This window comes from Adelges cooleyi, unplaced genomic scaffold (genome assembly GCF_023614345.1).
Source record: "Adelges cooleyi isolate 19-005CV unplaced genomic scaffold, UGA_ACOO_1.1 ACOO_flye_CR_arks_rails_tigmint_CR_PRNA_9, whole genome shotgun sequence".
Classification (NCBI taxonomy): domain Eukaryota; kingdom Metazoa; phylum Arthropoda; class Insecta; order Hemiptera; family Adelgidae; genus Adelges; species Adelges cooleyi.
In genome coordinates this window covers 4960248-4982890 of record NW_026096579.1, presented here as the reverse complement: position 1 = coordinate 4982890, position 22643 = coordinate 4960248, and the positions used below count along the sequence as shown (strand labels likewise).

The following is a 22643-nucleotide window of genomic DNA, read 5'->3' as shown; positions in this document are numbered from 1 at the left end:
GTGTAAAAATGTGTATGACATTATATTTATTTTTATAAAATGGTATTATTTCTTATAAAAACAGTACATAACCACAAATGTTTATTATCAAAGTAATCAAAATTAAAATAATTATTATTATATAGATAAAAATAACAGTTTTACAACAATACTATTTTATTAGGACCATTACAAAATTAAAAGAACATTTTAAAAGCTTGTTGAAATACTCAGTACTTTTAACTCAAATTTACATATGTTTGTATGGCGTTTAACTGGCGATACCATTCACGATACCAATCGTTTAAGGCGTTGTGGTTAACTAATTGTTGATGGTTGTTTTCATTTTCCCTAACCGGTTTTTGTGGTTTATAATACTCATTTCTCGTGTTATCTTTTGTTGACTTTTTTACTGGTTTTACATACTCAACATAATTGTTTTCGTCTGTTTCAATTTGGCTTTCATCTTCTGTCTCATCTTCTGTACAGCAATTGGTTTCAACTTCATCATCATAATTGCTATTTTCATCTTCTTCTGACTGAATTGCTTCTTCAGAAGAACTATCAACATCGTTGTCTTCTTCTTCTTCTTCTTCAATATCCACCCATTCTTCTTCCTCTTCATCACAATATTCCTCTTCATTGTAAAACTTATTGTATTGTATTTCAATTTCATCAGCTACAGTAGGATTGTCGTCATTTTCCTCAGTTAACTGTTCAGTCCGAGTAGGCTTTAGGAGACTTATGTCTGGTATTTGAAATAAATCAAATATATTTGTAAATTTTAATTTTTGAGGTGAAGTTTGGCTAGCATTTTTGGCGTCTTTAGCACACGACGTACTAGAAATATCATTTGAATTTTCTTGTTGACTAGAATCTTCTTTTACACATTCAACTTGTACTGTTGCTTCATTTGTATTTATTAGTTTTCTAGAGGCTTCGTACTTCGAAATATCAGAATCATAATTGTTGAAAATATCTACCAACTCTTCTGCACTATATTTCATGTACTGATCCGAATCATCGAGAAGAGATTCCGGGTCAAACAATACAAACGACCGGTCAGCAGTCAAATGTTTTTTATTAACAAGATTATTATCAATGAGTTGTTTTTCTTTGTCGTTGACAGCTTCACGAAGTTTTACCAGTGATTCCTTCTCCGACATATCCGGTCCGTAAATAGACTGCGACTCATTTATCGGTATCGTCTCGATTGGAACCATTAACTGGTTATTTTGAGTAAGTGAACTATCACTGTCGCTTATTTCAGGTTCGCCTAAAAAAGTAAATTTAGATAAAATAGTTTTTAAAGAAAAAGACATAAATTTATGATTTTACTTTGTTCATTTTGTTCTAGATCATCTTCGTCATCTGTGATTTTCCCGTTTTCAACACCGTTTGAAGATTCTAATCCAGTTTTCAAATTAAGTTCTTCGAGCTCATCCTCTTCATAGTCAAGAATAGGTTTTTTAATTGCGATTGGTAACAATTTAATACTTACGTTTTCTATACTGTTGATGATTTTCTTAAACGATATCAATTCTTTATCGTCGTCTAGTATCGTCACAGCATACCCTACAAAAAGAAAACATATTTTACTTAGAAATTAAATAAATATCTCACCAATTGCATATTAAAATGTACCTATTTACCTCTATTTCCAAAACGTCCGGCCCTGCCAATCCTGTGTAAATATGTGGCCGAATCATGTGGGCAATCCATGTTGATTATTAAGTCTACGTTAGAAGAATCTATTCCTCTAGCTATTAAATCTGTAGCTACCAGGATTTTGGATTTAAACGATGTAAGCCTGTCGACTAACTTCAAACGAATTTTCTGATCCTGATCACCTCTAATGTAATCGGCCTTATAGTCATTGTCGCGTAACATATTGCAAACAGCTTCGACTCTACAATATAATTCATAAAATATTTATTTCTCAGTAAATATTTAAATAAATTTAATATTAGCTAAGTTAGCACACAAACAATACGATACCTCGTCATGTAGTTTGTAAATATGATACATTGTGTGTGCGGTAAATTACGCAAAATATTAAGAAGACGTAGATTCTTCGCTGGCAATAATATTATATTAGTACTGACTGATTTGACACAAGCCACATATTGCTTAATACCTAATAGGAACTTTGTTGGATCTTGGGATAAATTTGTGTTTTCTTCTGTATCCTTAACTACAGAGTATTCTTCCATAAATTCATCAAAAAGTGACACATGACTCTTATCGATCGATGCACTTACGACTATAGTTTGCTTTAATTTTGGCAGTTTTGCATTAATTGATCTAAAAAAAAAAAAAATGCACAAAACAATAAGGAAAAATTTAATTAGTCAACTTTTACGCAAGTACTAGTTCTTACCGTACGTCTTTCGTAAAGTTTTTATCACTTAACATTCTATCGACTTCATCAAGTATAAAGCTTTTTACATTGGAACCTATCAACACATGTTGTGTCAATAAATGTTTGATGCGCCCCGGTGAACCGACTGCTATCTGACAACCAATCGCTTTTTGTTTATCTTCGTCAACTGACGTTCCACCAATAAAGTACTCGCATTTTAAATCTATACATGATAGAAAAAAATAAATATTAATAACATCTTAAAATATAAGACAAGTATAATTATTGATAACTTATTTATCGGCAATATATTTTTACTTCTATTTACTATGCTTATATGAATCATATTGAAATACTTAAAAAAAGTTACGAAACATATTACTACGATTTTTGTTAAAAAAATGTTAACTATTTTTTAACTAGTATTGAAAAATAATAATTTGTGAAAACTTCAACAGCTTCATAGACACATAGTGATTGTTTTAATAATGGTGTAATGAAAAATAACTCTGTAAATAAAAATAAACTGAATAAAAATGCATCAGTTATTTTCAAGTTGCTAATTATTAGAATTTCCTTTTTTATGATAATTTGTTGTTGGAAATTTATTGGATGTTTTTGTGAGTTCTATTTTTGTATAGGTACTGAACTATTTGTGTTTTTATGCTAATTTTGAATGTAAAATTTGTAAACTCCACTGCTTTAAGATAATAAAATTTAAATTTAGGTGTACATCATAGATCAAATATATTTTGGCCGGGACAGCAATAAAACAGAAAACAGATTTTGATACGTGCAAATAGTTTTCTCTTCCCTTCCTAATCATATTTTTAAGATAATATGTTAGTATACTTTTATAATCAAAATAATAGTCATCGACAAAGTGTTTTGAACAAGTGGAGATCACAAATTGTGGATCTCTATTTTAAAATTGGCGTAAAAAAACACAATAATTTAGTAAAACCATAAGGATAACCGCTACAGTAAGTTTGTTTGACAAAAGCATTTCATTAATTAACTATATCATATATGGTAGGTAATAATTTATATATTTTACCAGACATATATTGACCAACTTTTTTGAAACATTGTTGTATTTGAACAGCAATTTCTCGTGTTGGTGCTAAGACAATACTCTGCAAGTGATTATTTTCTGTTTTTAATTTTTTCAATACGGGTATGACGAATGTAAGCGTTTTTCCTGTACCATTTTTTGCTTCAACGATTGTATCTGAATAAAAACAAAACATTTTCTAGTAACTTCTATTGAAATTGGTAATGGATATATAATTCAAAGTTTGTAATCACCACTTCCAGCAATTATCGTAGGCAAAGCAGACACCTGAATAGGAGATGCGTGTACGAATCCATTGTCGGTTAAGCCTTTTAACAATTCTGGATTGTCACAAATAATTGTACTGAATGGCGTTTGATTACTTGTCTGCACGTCGGTGGTCCGGTCTGTATTCTTAGAATATTCGGACGCCGGCATTTTGTAACAGCTTTTACTTAATAATAATATATTATCTGAGATCTAAACCACATTTATTACAATATTGTTATTATTATTCTTTAGTGCATTATATAAATATAATTTGAAATACACAATATTTTACCGTACCGCTTATCAGCATCGCATTAATGATAACAGTTATCACTTATCAGTAATCCCAAAACATATTATTTGATCGAGAAACGTATCATCAGTTTTTAATAATGATAAAATATTTATCATTTTTAAACTTTTTAAAGCGGGAAAATAACCAAACGAGCACGTTCGGTACTGCAATATTTGTAGGTAGCCAAAAATTCTGTAAGATATTTTTTGATCTTAGTTTAGTTTTGAAAAATAGCAATACAATAAGTAGTGTAATTTTCTTATCAAAAAAATAACCGATAACTTTTACAAAGTTTTTTTAAAGGTTAAATTAGACGGTACTAATACATTAAATAAGTTTATTTTTTAAATATCAACTCATATCAATTATGTCCTCCTTTTTTAAATCATCTCAATACCATAGAAAAATGTAAAATATGTAAAATTAACCTAATATTTTATATATATGTACTTAACATTAATATTTTGTGTAGTTACACATCATTGTATAGTGTACACATCAGTTTTCAGTATTGTTAGATAACCAAGCAACGCATTTTATGTAAGAAAATAAAAGACCAGAGTAAAATGTTTAATGTTAAATATTGCCCAAACCTTAGGACCTAATATTATTAAGCTCACGTTTAAAGGTGTTTTTGTTAGCAGTGGAGATTATCTATTATTATTATTACTACAACTGCATTAATTATACTGATTATAATAATAAATAACAACTACAACAAAAAACAACAGTTTTATTATTTTATTTAATTGGTAGATAATCCAAAATCGGTACATGACAGAATAATTAATATCGTATGTGTTTGTATAAATCTTGTGTGTCAAGTTTTAACTTTCCACAATAAATACATTATAAAGACACACGTTATCCTCCACATTATAGGTACTGTATATTGTAGGTAGGTACATGAAATGAATCATGTCCCTGGCCATTAGTTAGATACTCGGAAGAGAATCTTTAAGGTATTATGATGTAATTTTAGTCACTAATCTGCACGATATCATTAAGGGAGAGAGTACATCGGACGCATCTTCAATGAGCAATTAAGGAGTCAAAATTGATGGCTTTCTTGAACAATAAAACACACAATATTATAGTATTATGTATAAAAATAGTTCCTAAATTATGAAAACTATTAAGGTCTTAGTTTTAAGTTTTAAAAGGTTTGTTTTAGGGCAAATGATATTATGTTTATACATTTTGAAGAGTCGAGTTTTTCTCTCTGAAACAATATTCTCTTGTCATATAAGTACGGAAATAGTGTCAACAACATTTACACTTTCCGTTTTCATTTTTCATGACTTAAGCGAAGGCATAGATAAATATTTAACTGTGAAGTAAACATTCTCGATTCTCGTTTTATTATGTTATCGCCTTGTTCTTTAATAAAATCGTTTTATTAAGTCACGATTGCAAATCGTGATCGTGAGCGTACTTCCGATTCAACTCTCTTCTCCAATTTTATATTTTCAAACACATAAGCGTATAAACGTTATTATGCATTCGTTAAAAGTAATAATTATTGTTTATCGATTTCAGATAATTGGTTTTAAACGTTAAATAATATATGAAAAAGTCTCCCTGGTTGTATCAAATAAACTTATAAACCTTTTATTATATAACTTTTATAACTGGAAGTCATAAATTCACTTTACAAAACGGATCAATATGAATTTGTAGTTTGTAAAAAGCATTAAATATTATTATAAATTTCTACACTAGTAGGCAAAAAATATATTTACATACAAAATTAAGCCGACAAGTATAATTTAATTTTTAAAAATATATGTATATATTTATAATCGTACTATTAGACTTGTTTGTTATTCCTCGATAAAGAAATGCAATTCGTATTAATTATATTTATATAATTATGTTTTAATTTAACTGTATTCATCCATCAGTCCAATTTTTAAACTCTATAGAAAATATATTTACCCTTTCTAAAATGTTAGTTTCGACGTTGAGCTGAGAAGATATTTGTTACATTGAAGTTTTTTTAATCTATTTTATTATTTTGTGTGTGAACTCATGCTATCTTCTAAACAGCTGAATCGATTTTTATAATTAGCACGATAAAAATAGATCAGAAATCATGTACCTGATAGGTTCTTCAGTGGGATAACAATTTAAAAAGTTCACCCCTTTGCTCTCCAAAATCGAGAAAAACAACATAAAAATGTAAACATTTTTCATTTTAAAATTACACCATGCTATAGCTTTTTTTTAAATAGTCTAATTACTTCCAAACTTGTGTGAGTATTCTTTAGATATAATAATACCCAAATAAAGTGAAACTCCAAAAAGATATGATAATAAACCTTTTCCCCAAAAAAGGGTAGACGATTTTCCAGATAATGTAACTAATTTGTCATTGTCATCGTCATTTGTCACTCACGTTACGTTTCCAAATTAGATTTAGGTATAAATTTATCTATACAATCATATAAAAAGTAATCTAAAGCTAAATAAAAAAGTATATTTAGAATCGTTTATAATTATAACGAGTTGTATTTATTATGATTTATGGATGTATTGAAGTACTGCACACGGTTAGGTTAGGTTACCACTAGGCACTCTGTGGACTGTATGCAATAGAATAATGAAATTGTAAAATTAATACGGCCTTTATAGTACTGGCTATCGTATACCTTTATGTGTTGATCAAGAATACAGGCCAATATTAGTGAATGGATTCTAAAAAATGTATAAATATTGACATGTGCTATAGACCTAATATTTTTTACTCACGATTGTTATCGAAATTGTTTATTCTCGGAAAAATTGCCGGAAAAAAAATACATTATTAAATACTATTACCTAATCGAATAAATTGGATGTGAACTGACTTTTAAGCGTCTTATGTATTTTAAGATGATTCGATAAAAAACCCTACTAATTAGGCACTCGTGTACAGGACATTAAATTCGTAATAGTATATAAAACCACACACTAGCATGTACTCGATTTAACATTTTTTAGAGTCTTAACCAGCTTTTCTGTATAACCTACCAACGACCCGTGAAATGCATTGAATAACATAATATTAACAACCGAAATAGTTATAATTCATTGCAATACACGACGTTCAAAATCTTAATAGGTCGTTGGTTTTAATATCAAAATGTATATTAAAAATGTTTCAAAATACTCGATTCAATAGACACTAACAGCTAACTGCTGTCAAATAAATTAGTAAACATTACTCAACTGTGTCGTCTGTCGTCGCATCAAGTAAATAATTTAATTAGGTACCCATGTACCGTGTGTCTACATACTACATTTATATGAAGCCACTGCTAAAAAAATCTTCTGTCGTAAACGACCATGGGACCGAAACTTAAAGTAATTTAGAGATAAGAACAGTGACGCACTTGAAAGTCTTCAAGACTGTCGTTTTTCACCAGTTTCTGTGCGGTAGGTATGCCTTTAGGCTTTATCAAAATAATGTTTCGATGTGCGCCATTGCGGCTTGTCGTCTGATCCAGTCTAACTCAGAAGTCAGAACCGGTATTACCTTCGACCCCATAAATCGCATAGGTACTACCTAGATACTACCGTAAATCCCACCGCGGGTAATCTCGTGTACCTAATAAAGTAATATGTAATCCGTTATGAGGTTAATTTACTGGATTTGGAAAAAAATAAACATCAATAGATGGTAGTAAAAAAAAAGTTTTGGTCGTGCAGTCGACATTCCGGTATATTATTATGGATTTTTTTTTTTTATTAGAAAAACTCATAGATATGGTACTGAATAGGTACTTCGCAATCGACGCTGTTATGAAACGCGTGGATTTTGGTAATTTCTTTAATTATTATTGATAATTGCATTTGAAAAAAACGACAACAGTTGCAATGGCTGGTCAACAGCCAACACGGTGTCCGCCCCCATTGGGCTCGTACGCACTCGCCGGCGGTTATCTCCGTCCAATATAAGACAAAAAAATAAACGACTACTTTCTCTCTCGCACAAGAGACTTATACGTAACCGTGTATAGCGATGATCGGACGGTATGGTCGGCGTTCAGGATAACCGCGGGCCTAAAGACCACCGTTCGTAACAGTCCAAGATGACCCCTGAACCCCAGAAGCTGCCTCAAGACCGGCGGTGTGCGGTTGTTGCATCCAGACGTGGTCGTATCCCGAGGCTGTCGAGCATTTAATAATTTTTTATTATTATTATTATTATTATTATTAACCAAAGCCGCGACATTATCGCGTGCTGACCTCAGGAGTGTCATTACATCACGAGACATGACCGCATCAATAATTATAATATCAACGTCTGTATACACACTTAGGCGGCGTCTCCAAAAATCGATTTCCCGTCATTAAAATTTGTAATTTATTTTTAAGCGAAAGTATAAATGGAAAAAAAATATTATAAGCGAAAAAAAGAAGATGAATTGAAGTGGAATTTTATAGAAATTGTATTTATTTTTAAAAGTCATCTACCAAAGGTGGCATAAGAGCGAAAATATTTTATGCCACAAAGAGTGGAAGATATTATAAATATTACTTTTAAAAATTATAAGGCTAACATAAATGCCATTTTTTAGGGGTAAGATTTGGGGGTCGAAACCCTCCTGAAAATTTGGTCGAGTCACTAAGATATTATCAGAACAAGGAAATTTAAGTTCTAGATGGATAGAACTTAGAAATGGATATTAACCTATTTCTTAACTCTTTATTATTAACCTGAATAGATAGTGGAAAATATTAAGGAAGCTATATTCAACTACTAAACTTGGGTTGGTAACAGAATATTGTTAAACCCCTACTGTGATAAACACATTTTATAGAATATACCTAAGTATTTTGTAAGGAATACACATTTCAAAGATTCAAACATATCTATCATTGGTAGATACAGTGAAAACTCCTAATATGGCTTTATCGCCTTTAGGGAAACGCCCGTTCAAACCAATTGTTCGATTACCCAAGCCAATATGGTTAATTATACATTTTGCTTACGATATTGACATATTATTACCAAACGCCGTTTACTTGATTTATTTATACAGTGTTCCGAAAGAATCTGTTTTAAAAATTATTATGTAACGCGTGTAGCACCTACCTTTAATAAGATTGTCGACTAAAAAATAATTTATAGAGTAAGATCCTCGATTACTCAACTAAACATATTATATTTTATGTGATTCTTTATGGAATTAGAATATTTAATTACTCAGTATTCAATTTTGAGCTTCTTTTTTTTAATAAATTGCGACATAATTCAAACGGATTTTTTTTTTCATGTAGGTATAAACTGTTGTAATTATTTCATTTGAAACGCAGCGGAGGCTGCCAGCTAACCATATAGTTCCATCAACAAGAAGCGTGGCTGTTGTGCTTTTATGCTAGTCTCGGATCATTACCGGCGGATTTCGGGAGATTATAAAATTATTGTACTGAAGTAGATGTCTGTGTGCAATTCTCTCGCAACGAATTTAGTTTGTCGCCTACAGTAGTATTGTTTGTGTCAACAGATTTGTTTACACCTATAATACAAACCATCGGAAATTACCGGTCATGGCTAGTTTGCCGGATAGACTAAATTCATCCGTTAAGGTCAAATCACCGGCCACCGTCGGCGTAGAAGGGAACGATAGCTGTTGCTTAACTTTGCGATACGCCGCGTTACTTAGATTTTCCTATACACTTTTGGGTACAATAAACCCGTATCTACTCACCGACTGGCCGTTGGTTGAGCCATTTTAACGAAGCCTAAAACGTGCAGCATAAATCAACAACAACACGTCGTACTCCGATAATATTATACCTAACATCTGCCAGAAAATTAAGAACTGCTAAAAGTGTTGTATTTTTTTTTGCAACATCCTATTCGAAGAAAAAAACGTTATCAACGCTTGTCGATGAAGTCACATGTGGATCGTTAAAAATAACCGCCAAGATCACATTAATGACGGACGACTATTACATTAATTTAAGATGGGTATATTATGTTTTTTTTTTTTTTACAACTTGTCGGTTTGTACTTTGTAGGTGGAAATAGTTGCTAAGCGACTATTTTTTATTTTTTTATTTTTTGCTTGACGCGATGAATAAAACAAATTACATAGCAATCATGGTGTGTACGCAATGAAAATTCAGACGAACCGTCGTGGGTATTGCGCAATAATGGCTGCAGCAGTCAGTGGGTCAGTATGCCCATTTTTTTTTTTGCAGTATAAAAATGATAAAATAAATAGGTAAAAGTGCGGTTTAGAGTGTGTGTGTGTGTGTGGTGAATGCTGTGCGAGGGGTCACGCGAGGCTTGTAATAAGTAATAGGTATACCCTGAGGAATAACCGCGTGTCCCGTACAGTCGTGAACGCGCGTGTTTCCTCAAGTTGTTCTTCCTGGACGTTTAATATAAGTATTGCTGGTATAACCTCCAATTTAAGAGACCAGCAAAAACAAATTTCGTAATTTGTCCGTACACAACATAACGGTTTTAAAAGAAAAATGCACTATATTGGCTATTACTGCGACTCGTGGAATACATACTGCCGATATACTAGTAATAATATATAAAACAAAACTTACAACAGAACATCCTAAAAATGATATGGTAACTAATTTTGACGTTTAATGAAACGAATACAAAATATAAAAAAAGGCCCCTGGAAAGTTGGACGAGCTGATAATATAGCTGATATTCAAATATTAATAAAATTTAATATAGTTCAATGTGTAGTTTTTTAAATTTTTAGTATAAACCGGATTAAAGGAGTCGGAGCCAATTACACAACCTAGTCGGGTAACCTACACGTAACTTGTAAGTGCTTACCTAAGCCATTTTTTAATAAATTAGTCAATTATAATTAATATTCAATAAATCTTTTAATAAATAAATTACATATTATCATTACAATAAGTAATCATCACTTTAATATTATTAATAGCCGAATTAGGCCATTTATATTTAGACCCTACTTAAGCCCTTTAGGCATTGCTGGCCCGAATTCGAATTGCAGTATTAAAACTATAAAGAATAGTCTGTAGTGTCTGGCAATTAACTTTTACATCATCTTCATTAAATACTTACTTCTAAAAATATTACACATAAGTAGGGTTAATTTAATAAAAATAAGTGTAGTACATTAAATTAATAAAATATGACACATATATTTTTATTTTTTCTTCGGCCATGGCCACAGGTTCTGTATTTTTTTCTAGGACCTATGTGCTGCTAAAAGTGTCTCGTTAGCCTAACCAGCCCTTAATAATTTCCAATAAATAAATGGACCCAGGGGTCATTTAATTTTTGGCACTAAGTGCACGTGCACCTTCTGCACATATTTAGTTATAGGGTTGTTAAATTTATAAATAACGTATACGTTATTGTTTAACAATAATATTTCATGATATGTTTTAACTTTTATATATAAAATAAATGTAGACGTTTGTTACACGAAGTGATGAGAACCATAGGTTAGAAATAAGTAAAAATGTCTTTGTGATTTTTTAGCAAGACCACTTTTTATTTGTATTTGTTATATGGTTTTCCGTCAGTTTTCAAATTAGTTGTGATAAAGAAACTGGTCGAAAGTAAAAAGTACTTAGCATTATGCTTTTAAATTACCACAAAACCAAATTATTTCAATTAAATAAAATCGAATATTAACAGAGTAATATAAAATTATAATTTCTGTGAATAATTAGAATTTGGATGTAACCTTTTGAATAAAACTCGTGTTAATTTCTATACGAACATTCATTTCCTCTTTTATTGTTAAAACATTTTAATAAATTAACTCTACCAATGTGAAACAAGACAAAAAAGTTTGTTTCTGTGGGAATATGAAACAAACAATCTAACAGAAAATGAAAGTACATACAATTTTCTCCAATCGAAAATGACAACGTGTACTCCGTTTAATATTTATGATTTGTATAAAATATATGTTTTTTATTACTGAATTTATGGGAACCAATGTATAAATACACATTTCTTTATATTGTTAAAATAATAATAGAATTATTACACTATTACAGTTTTACATATTATTTTGTTATTTCTATATTCGTATTTATACTAATTTTATTGGCTCTACGATTAATCATAATACATCAAAATATTTGGATAATTTATTTTTTCGTGTATGTAACCACAATTATACATAATGTAATACACCTAACCTAGCCTAACTGCATTAGAAATAGCGTGTATATTATAAAATCGAACCATACCATATATAATAGGTATTTGATAGCTAGTAGTACTCAGTCCTATATTTTGTCTTGTAGAGTATCTACAAACATCGGATGGCGCACATTATGTTATGATTGCGTTAGTATTATTATAGGTAAAGGGGATTTAATAAGGGTTGCAATGTCCGTCGATGGAGTAACGAATTAATGAATGATTACATGTTATTCACTCTGTCATTTTAGTGAGTAATAAATATGTATATGTTGGAGATTTTTAAATTTCTCGCTTGTAGTCATAGTGAATTAAGCTAGTCAAACTCGCTTGGCTGAAACAAATTAATGATAATGCGCATTTACATTGGCACGTAAGGTCTTGTATCGTTACTAATAGTGCGTTTCCCGTTAAAATCCAAACGAAAGGCTTTAGACACACTGTCAAAAGGTTAATACTTTCTCGGCAAATGATGATTGTACAAATAGCCCATGGGGATCCGGCAGCGTTGCGGGAAATCTCGCGGAAGTCGTATCTCGTTTAATTGGTGTCCATAATACTCTACCTGAGACTGATGTGTTTAAGCATAAATTATTATTATTAAATCGTTTACGGAAAAATGATTTACACGAGTCGATCATCATTAACCTGGCGTCGGCGACAGTATAATACAGTATATAGTGTCGTACGTACATACATGTATAATAATATACAATAGACGGTAAATAAAAAAAGAAAAAAAAACTTTGTCCATTACGGCACGTTATGATGTCATCCGTGTATTACCCACATGTATAATACATATTGTTATATTATTGTACCGTGTAGCGAAGTTCTGTTGCACTGTAGAGCTGTTTCTTTAAGATATATCCTCTACGAAATCCTTCTGTTTTTGTTTTTTTTTGCGTTACACAATTCGGTTGCTGGAACAAAACGCATTGATAGTTTTGAATATTCCGGTCACGCAGTTTTTCTGGGTTAATTTTGGCGTTTCAAAGTCGAGTATGTCCACAGTTGCAGTTGTTGTTTATGCCCGAAAACCGCTTGCGCTCAGAATCACTAATAATCGACAATAGATAATAATATGTGTGCGGACAGTTGGCTCGGTTCGTTGGACAGTCGACTGGACGAATATATTTAATATCTAACTGACAGTATAGTTTCAGAAGGTTTGACACACACTTGATCATTTCAAAAGGCTTAGAAAGTCCTGTTAGGTCTTCCGAAAGACGCGACATTTTTTACGGTTATTTAGAGAAAAAAATAACACACCGCCATATTTTTAAACCGATGTCCTTCGTCAAACATTTTTGTAAACGCTCGTAAAACTAAAAAAAATACATAGGTAAAACAGTTATAATAACGAGACGGGGTCGAAAGCTTGTTTTGAAATCACTATCGCATCTTTAATATGACATAATACCCGTATAAGCGACTGTAAAATAAAAAAATAAAGATGTCATCAATATTACACGTTACAAATGTACAATATGCATAATCGACTATTTTTATTAAATCAGTTTACTCATGTTTATCAAGTTTACCTCTAATAGAGTGATTATAATTGCAGTGTTGTGAAAAATACTTTTTAAAAGTATTAATTATGTATTTGTGTTAAATGTACTTGAACGCTTGTATTTAAATAACTTTACTCAAATATTCATTACAACACCGGATTTATAATTATTGAAGTTAGAGGTTTTTGCCAAAAATATAGAAATTATATTTAAACATTCCATAACATATAATTGCATGCAATTTCATTATTGTATTAGTGTGCCTTTGGCCTTTTGGTGGCTTTATGTTGGCACCGATCACGTTCCGTTGCATACACTTCTAAATAATCTAATATCCAGATTATAAAAAAAATATGGTGTCCTTCGTTAAGTCTAATAGGAGATCCCATCAAACACCTTGGGTTCAACTCCGTAAACACCAATAATGTTTATTTTTAATATTATTATTTGAAATTAAAGTGTTTTTACGAGATCAACTAGAATATAAAATGATGATTTCTACACAATTTGCATATTATGTAGAAATATCATTTATATAGTACACATCATTATATCTTATACAGTAATAAGTAATTTAAATTTTACATAATGTATTTTCAACATTTTATGTAAACTGTTATCAGTTAGGTAATATTATAATAATTTTTAAAGTATACTTTTTAATTATAAAACCAAGTTATAATATTTATATTATATTATTATGTAATGGAAAATGTTTATGATAAGATACTTCCAAGTTCCATCATCTCGTTACAAAGTCAAGATGAGAGGAGTAGCTTCTGAAAAAAAAATAAAAATAGTGCTTATTATTGTCATTAAAGTCATCGAGGCCTAATTATGTCGGTACAGCACAATGTTTTGTATTTTTTTTTTTAGTTTAAAATGTATCAGATTTTCTTAGATTAACAACACTTTTGATCAAGAGTCAACTACGCACACCATCGCTCATATTAATTCTGATGTAATTGCATATTATGCGAACTAGGATCTGATACATAATACGTACAATGATAGTATTATTATACTTTATTGTTTCCTTTGTTTCACTGGAGCATCACGTGATACGCCATTAAATTTGAACCAGTAATTCGTTAAGAGTGAAGCGTGTGAATTGTTTCATATTTTGTGGATTAAGTAATTGTATTATATTATATATCGTTTGAGTTCCCGACCCAAATGCATTGAAATACATTTGCCATTATTATTCAACTCGGATTAAATAGTTATCAAACATTCACCCGGATAGTTTTTCTTAGGCGGCTCAACATATAGAGTTAAAGAGTCGTATTTACATAAAAATGCATTAGTCTACGTAGACTTACCACTAGCTTCTATATTTGGTTAACATAATATTGTTATTTTTTTTCCGGAATTCAACTCTAAGGCTGGTTTCGCAGTTTTCCATGTTCTCTCCATTCGTCTCTAGTAATTTCCATATCTTCGTCACCTTGATCCATATATTGCTTTACTAAGAATTTAATGTGGCGGTGTCCTTCTCCTTCCACATCGCAGTTGATTAGCTAGTATTTGGAGTATATCCTGTCTGCCACTATCAAATCCTTCCATTGCCGTTGGTTCTGCGACAAAAATCACCAATGGTCAATAGTAGTGCTTAAGTATTGCTACCCTCCTTTTAATCACTTTTTAATAGGCCTATTCTAGTCCCCAACCTATAGACTGCTACATTATTAACATACTGTATAATAATAATATAATAAAGTGTCTACTGTTCAAGTTGATTCATTGACTAACAATTTGTTGGCGTCAATCATTTGCAATGCAGAACACGTGTAAATTATTTTAGGCCAAGGTGACTTTTTTTTTATAAAATTTAATAACAACATGATTACAAATATCCGTATCGAAAATAATTTGAAGACGTTTGTCATGTTCCCTGAATTAAGGGTTATGTTCAAACTGTAGAGTAGACATTTTACCTTGATATTATAAATTGGTGATGATGTTGCTTAGTTGGAGTCAAATATAAATGCAAATTAGTATTTATCGGATGATATATTATGGTAGTTCACGAGCATGCGTCTGTAAAGCGAAAACGGGCTAAGTCAAACGAACGAACTAAAGTAAAATTCACTAAACTAGAGATATTCATTTGACATAATACTAACAAAAAACAGTGAAACCTCAAGAAAATATCGTTAACCTTTTTCCCCATAACGGGTAGACAATTTTCCTTTATTTCGCTTTTTTTAGGACTTGACGTTTGAAAAATTAGACTGATGGTACATATGTGTATAACATATACATTTTTCGGTATAACACTAAAAATGCAACTTTAATAATGTTTTTGCCTATATAATGCTTTTATCGATATTTAATGATTTTACCATCACCCGATTCGCAAATCGCATCGAAGCGTTTATTTGGATGATATTGTATCACTTTCGGATATAACAACTGCTGAAAACCTGTAACTTGCCCGATTCCAATATACTCCATTGTGATTGTACTATTTACAATTATAAGTTATAACAATTCCTAAAAACCCGTGACCTTTCTAGCTTCTTAATTGTGCAATTTTATTTTTAGTTTCATTTTCAATGGACGTTAAAAGCCATACAAAGTGTTCGATACTTTTTTTTAAATTCAATTTTTCATGTAAAAAAAAAACCGAATGACTTACATTTGTTATAATACTGTCTTATGGTAGTACTTGTGCGGAGACCGTCTGCTGGTTCACAGCAAACAGTCGAGCATTGCGTTTACAGGCCACAGTCTTCCGGTGTTATAATCACAACGGCGGCAAGTGCGAAACACGCTGTTCGTGAGAGATTTATTTGGTTCGGGAAAAAAAAACAATGTGTAATAATCACGTTAATAGTATATTATCCGGAGATAGTCGTGTAATGTTTTGGAGCCCGAGTTAAGTAACGATTAAACCAGTTCAAACGCCTTCTTATAGTATATCAATATCGTTTTAACGTACCTAGTATTTATGCTGTAAGCATATTGTTTTAATACAGGACCAATATAAGAGTACACCGGAGAGAACCGAATCGTGATTTTGTTAATAACACAACCGTTATAATATGGTTGAACAATATCCAACGGTAGGTAAACTAGTCTGTGTACTCAAGAGTTTGCATCGCAATTTATGTACAACAATAATAATACGTGCAACCGACCTATATATTACCTTCTCGGTCGACCATAAGCAGAAACAAGCACTGCGAAGAATTCGGCACAATCCGCATGGTTAATCTATTTTAATAAAGTACACATTCTTAGTGCTACGCGTCTTTTTGTTTTTGCTTTCTGTGCGCATTTCCCTCTTTTTCGGTCTACTTTCACCGGCGGGTTGACCAAGATCATTGCCCAGTGGGCCGCATTTCTTACATAATTAATTTTTCACACGTTACCCATCCATATGGTTGTGTTGTTTTTGTAGGCGCCAAAAAAATATAATTACATCACGGTCAGATTATTTTGAAAACCGAATGTTCCGCAACCAAAAACCGGCAGATGATCGCCCTTTAACCCAAATCCAATGCGGTGTGGTACACATCATGAGCGTAGGACATTTCATTTATTGAAATAATATTTAATTAACTAAACAACATTATTGTGGAATTAAACAAATGTTAATATTTAAAACGAACAAATTGGAAATGCATGTTTAACAAAATAACACCATTTTCGTAATTTTCATGATATAATGAGGGATTTAGTTCTGTGTATGTGAGTAGGACATGTTTACAATTGGTTTTCCTAACATATTTTTTTTAATCTTTATGTAATGTACATACATATAATATACTTTGTACAAAGTGTATTATAATGATAATTAAACGCTTGTTCACGCGTAATATTTATTTTATGCTGCCGTCAATCAAAATAACACACGTGCATTCATCCTCATGACATAAGTTGTAAGTAATACCATATATTACAAGTAATAAATACTAATAGTAATCATGATAGCACTACAACTAAATACTAATAACGGTAATAAATATGGATTCAACCAAGAAGAGTGTAGATGCATAAACAATATTGAGGGTAAACAACATTTCAGTAATAATTATAGTAGCTCATAAGCATACTAGTGTGACGTAACCCTCGTCAGATTAACATGCTTTCTACCCGATTGAGTATTGTCGATGAAGGATGATCCTAAGCTGTACAAAATAAAATAAAAAATGTTTTTTTAATGGATCGCAGTTTTAGTGGAATATCATTTCAGAATATTGCTCGTCACTTTACTGAAACCTATAAAATACATTTACATTCGTTTTTATGTAATCTTTATTATTTATGACTCAAGGTTAGACGACCCATAAACATTTGTACACCCATGATCCATTTAGTTCAACTTATACCGAATAAAAATATATATGCGAGAGGTGCCTAAGCTTATACCTTTTTTGTAACATTTTTGTTATTAAATCTTAGTGACTATTTTTCATATCACACCCATTCATACTTTCATTTTTTATGATTTATAAAAAATATGTACCTATCACTTAAAATATTAAGTAACCCATTAAAACCATAATATCTCTGCACGTTTTTTTCTCTTTAAGCAGACACTATATTATTATATCTACACAAACCCAATACCTATTGTCCATTAGGATAATATTTTATTATTAACTATTTCAATTTCAATTTTATAGCTTTTAACTCTTATTTGAAATATTATAGCATTACTTTATTTTAGAAGATGTTTTATCTTCGATGCGGAGCTGAGAAGGTATTTTTTGTTGTATGCTATTGTTGAATTTTTTTTAATAGATTTTAAATATATCAGACATAAATGATTTGCCTGTTGCGTAAGGGTAAAGCGGTAGGTCTTATTTCTTAACTAATGTTCATTAGACTTTGAGTTAACAAGTTAAAAGTTGGTAGATGCTTTATTTGATGTGGTAGAAAAGTCTCCCAAAATTAAATAAAAATATAGAACATACCAATTATTATTGTTCCACCGAAGAGGAGAGAGTAATAATTAAATCACTTATAGAGTTCACTGTCCGCTCACTAAACTCACATAATATCGCCATCCACGTAATATTTGTTTGTTTTTATTAAGTAAAAAAAGTTACTCATGTTTTATTTTATGACAACAGACAACTATTTGGCATATTATAATCATTATTCATGTTTCTAAACTGAACGTTATACAAAGTTTTTTTTCCAAAATAATGTTCTTTAAATAGCGGCCTACCTATCGTTAAATTTTTCATTTAGGTTTGGTGGGAAATATTACTGCTATAATTCAGTATAATATTTGTTTAATGTTTTGGTATTAAATACAAAATATAAATTTAGCATTAAATGGTAATACAAAATTAAGACTAAAATTTGTTGTGTATCAAGTACAATGCAAGTTCTCTTTTTTCAGAATTTAGTGCAATTAGTAATTACATTATTTTGTCATAGATGTTGTCAAAGTTTATTAGTATTTTAAAATGACAGATAATTAAATGTTTCAAAAATGTTGTTCAAGTATTATGAAAATATTTCCATTGTTTAAGTTATATATTTTAAATAAAAGGATAAAGTTTTAATTTTTAAGCAACATTTTGTTTAATAATAGCTTTTAAACATATATATACTCCTTACAAAACATGATTTTATAATATTTTTTAAATGTCAAAAAACAAAATCAACATTTTGAAACTTATTAACTTAATTTTTTTTTTATTGCTGTCTGGGTAGTTGTTAAATCAAGTTCTAACTCTAATAAATCCATCTCTATAATATGTAGTTAATATAATATGATATAAGACGACACCTCAATGATAAATTTTCTTTAGATCAAAAGAATCTCACAACAATAAATTTATTGGGATCTATACGTGCATCGTGATCAATAATGATTATTATTATAATTGTTATTGTTTGATAGGCAAACAAATAAACGTACGAATCATTGATATATCATTAAAATTCTTTCATTAATGACTAAACTGATAATATATTTATGGGTAAGTGTTAAGTATACTCCATGTACAGATAATGGATATAGATACGCCAAAGTTTGTAAACCATACCTAAATAATTATGTGTTCAGAGCCGAAAGCATATTTTATCCATTGAATTGTCCATATTTTCAGTTGAAAAACAGAAATTGCATATTTAATACATTTTGGACAGTACAAAAACGGTAAACTAAATACAAGTTGAAAAGTCATTTAAGTTGTTGCTGTTCTCTCGGGTACCTACTCTACCTAGTATCTACTATATTATGGCAATGTTATAGCCAATACTTCAGGCCCCGCACACCTGTAGTCTGTCTTCCCTTTGACCGGCATTACTGTTGCATAACTGAGGTGAATAATATTTTTTAACAATATTATTATATTATAGATGATTAACCCGGATTGCCTGCAAACGCAGGCTAAACCGTCGTGTATACATATTTTTTTTTTTTTTAACCAAACATCTACAATCACTTTATATTGAGGTATAATGTAATTACTAGTCTGGGAATCTGTGAAAAGAGATTTACAATATTCATTCCTTTCATTTTCGTTCCCTACCAAACTGCGCGCCTTGTCCTGCAGGTGGGTGGTGGTTGTATAAAACACCAGAGCAATTACATGTAGCTATTCAATACTCGTTGTAAGTTCAGTGACTAACGTGAAACATAACACGCGTTTGTGTGTATTTTTAATAAGTTTAATTTATATATTATATATAAGTTCACAAATATCAACAAAATGAACGGATTCGTATTGGTAAGTAAAGTTTTTTTTTTATTAACTATTTTAAAGACATATTTTTTTTTAAACCCCGCCGTCCAGTTCTTAATATTTTAACAACCATTTATTCTAACATTTTATAAAAAATCTACAATTTTTACATATGTGTTAGTTGTTAATGTTTAAATATGTGTTTATTTCATAAACTCAAAAATGTATAAACTATTTATTTGTAATTATAACTCGCATTCACCCTTTGTTTAGTACACTGTTAAGTGTTAAGTTACATTGATGGTTTTATTTTAAAATCAATATAAATATTAAAACCTAAGCGTGACTAGTATTTATAAGTTAAAAGTTTAACAAGTCCCAAGTTTGGCTTTAAATAAGAATGATGGAGTGTTAAATTATAAATATAAATTCATTGAGTAACGTCTTTTTGGTAGCTAACTTGTTAAATAAAAAATCATCATAAGTCCAGTGCAGTACATAAAATGTACAAGCTAAAAAGTAAAAATGCTAGCCATCTAAAATATTTAATTTTTTAAGTCATTGAATTGTTTAATTTGGTGATTTTTGATCGAATGTATGCAACTCAACATGAAAATTAAAAAAAAACTTCATCACGCCCTTTAAAATAAACAAATAATGATTGTTTAACAGTGGCCAATTCCGTTTTAATATTCTATTGATGATTAGTGTAAAAATCAAAACGCTATTTTTTAATTTTTAAAACTTCACAACCGTATGACTTTTAGTGCTTTGTTGTCGCCGCCATTGCCATGACCTCCGCTGAGCCACCAAGTGGCTACAGTTACAGTCGGCCATCATCATCATTCGGCTCCAGCTTCGGCGGCGGAAGCGGCTACTCCAGCGGCGGAGGCGGCTACTCCAGCGGCGGAAGTGGTTACTCCAGCGGCGGAAGCGGTTACTCCAGCGGCGGAAGCGGCTACCCCAGCGGCGGAAGCGGCTATTCCAGCGGCGGTAGCTATGTACCGGTCTCCTCGGGACCGTCCACATACGAAGGCCAATACGTCGACCCACAACTGCTCGAGCAGATCAAGCAGATCGTGCTCAAGGACGAATCCTCCTCGTCCGGTGGATACCCATCGTCGTCGTACGGCGCCCCGTCCTCCTCTTACGGAGCCCCGTCTTCCTCGTACGGCGCCCCGTCTTCCTCGTACGGAGCCCCGTCATCCTCTTACGGCGCCCCGTCGTCTTCATACGGAGTACCCTCCTCATCGTACTCCAGCCGCGTTGTCGGACTCGACTTCGAAGGAGTGAAACCCGCCATCCAAGTGGCACAATTCAAACAATCCGGCGGATATTCGTCCGGCGGCGGATACCCGTCCTCCAGCTACGGTGCCCCCTCCAGGCCGTCCTCATCCTACGGTGCCCCCTCAGGGTCATACTAATAACGTTAATTATTAATTATTCGTCATCCCTCGTATTCGCCACCACCACATCCAACCATGTTCTTTTACTCGGCGTCTTGAGTATCTTTTACAAAAGACCTACAACCACTAGGATGTCGTTTCTCAGCCAACCAGTAAAAGAACTACAATTTTATTGTTTACATTTTTTTTTTATATTTCATTTTGTAATATATAATTCTTGAGTGTTTTGTTACATGTGTAGTCCAAACGTGCTTAGCCATACTTATACTATATCTAGATAATATATTTATAGGCTAAAAATATAGCTGTCCATGTACATGGGCGCTGGAAAAAAACTAATCTTTTTCTTTACACACTTATACGACGATAGTTAAGGTAGTATATTATAGAAATTGAGTCGCTTATGCCAAGTTGCATGAATCGTTCGAATTGTAGTCGGCCATTACATTTAGAATTTTGGCACCCAAAAAACCAGTGAATCTCGGTAGTGGTAATGGCTCGGTAAAACCACAAAATATACAGAAATTGATTAAGACCTGTGGCCGAGGTCACTATATGGCTCCTCATAAAAATGTACCGGAGTGTTGACGTTTGCCATTTTAGGTTACAGTATATATTGTGTAGTCGTATATTGAGAAATTTTATCAAGCCCTAATAATTTAGATTCGGTGTACCTAATAAAAAATCATATATTATGTACATAATAATAATAATATTATTATCATGTACATTGTACATACATATAAACCGGTTGTAAATAACAAATTAAATTAGCTGTATGTCGCGAAAATTGCTTCATACTTCACGTGTACGTGTATGGATTACACTCTTACCACCGTTTCCAATCGTTAATAATAATAAATAAAATAATCTATGTTCATTTGGCACACACGCCTAATTATTATTATACACAATGTATACAATTATAATATTCGATTTCAACCGCTAGTGAACA

General features: G+C 31.4%; 2 protein-coding genes across 2 annotated transcripts; one reads left to right on the top strand and one right to left on the bottom strand.

Moving 5' to 3' along the window:
• Nucleotides 1-11: 11 nt before the first annotated feature.
• LOC126846613 (uncharacterized) lies at nucleotides 12-3951 on the bottom strand. The gene is made up of 7 exons (XM_050586257.1): nucleotides 3650-3951; nucleotides 3399-3572; nucleotides 2360-2564; nucleotides 1978-2283; nucleotides 1632-1888; nucleotides 1318-1554; nucleotides 12-1255 (listed from the first exon to the last, which is right to left on the bottom strand). Exons 1-7 carry the CDS (start codon nucleotides 3831-3833, stop codon nucleotides 219-221), a joined length of 2400 nt encoding a protein of 799 aa, XP_050442214.1. The 5' UTR covers nucleotides 3834-3951; the 3' UTR covers nucleotides 12-218.
• Nucleotides 3952-20186: 16235 nt separating this feature from the next.
• LOC126846099 (pro-resilin-like) lies at nucleotides 20187-21920 on the top strand. Its single transcript, XM_050585231.1, has 2 exons — nucleotides 20187-20327; nucleotides 21050-21920. The coding sequence occupies exons 1-2, from the start codon at nucleotides 20310-20312 to the stop codon at nucleotides 21704-21706; spliced, it is 675 nt and encodes a 224-aa protein (XP_050441188.1). The 5' UTR covers nucleotides 20187-20309; the 3' UTR covers nucleotides 21707-21920.
• Nucleotides 21921-22643: the final 723 nt, after the last annotated feature.

Bases quoted from the DNA above. Each gene is read 5' to 3' on its own strand.
- LOC126846613 (XM_050586257.1), bottom strand. From the start codon at position 3,833: ATGCCGGCGTCCGAATATTCTAAGAATACAGACCGGACCACCGACGTG. The intron at 3,573-3,649 runs GTGATTACAAAC...GTTTTTATTCAG, and splicing joins TACGATAATTGCTGGAAGTG to ATACAATCGTTGAAGCAAAA. The intron at 2,565-3,398 runs GTAAAATATATA...TATCATGTATAG, and splicing joins AGTTGGTCAATATATGTCTG to ATTTAAAATGCGAGTACTTT.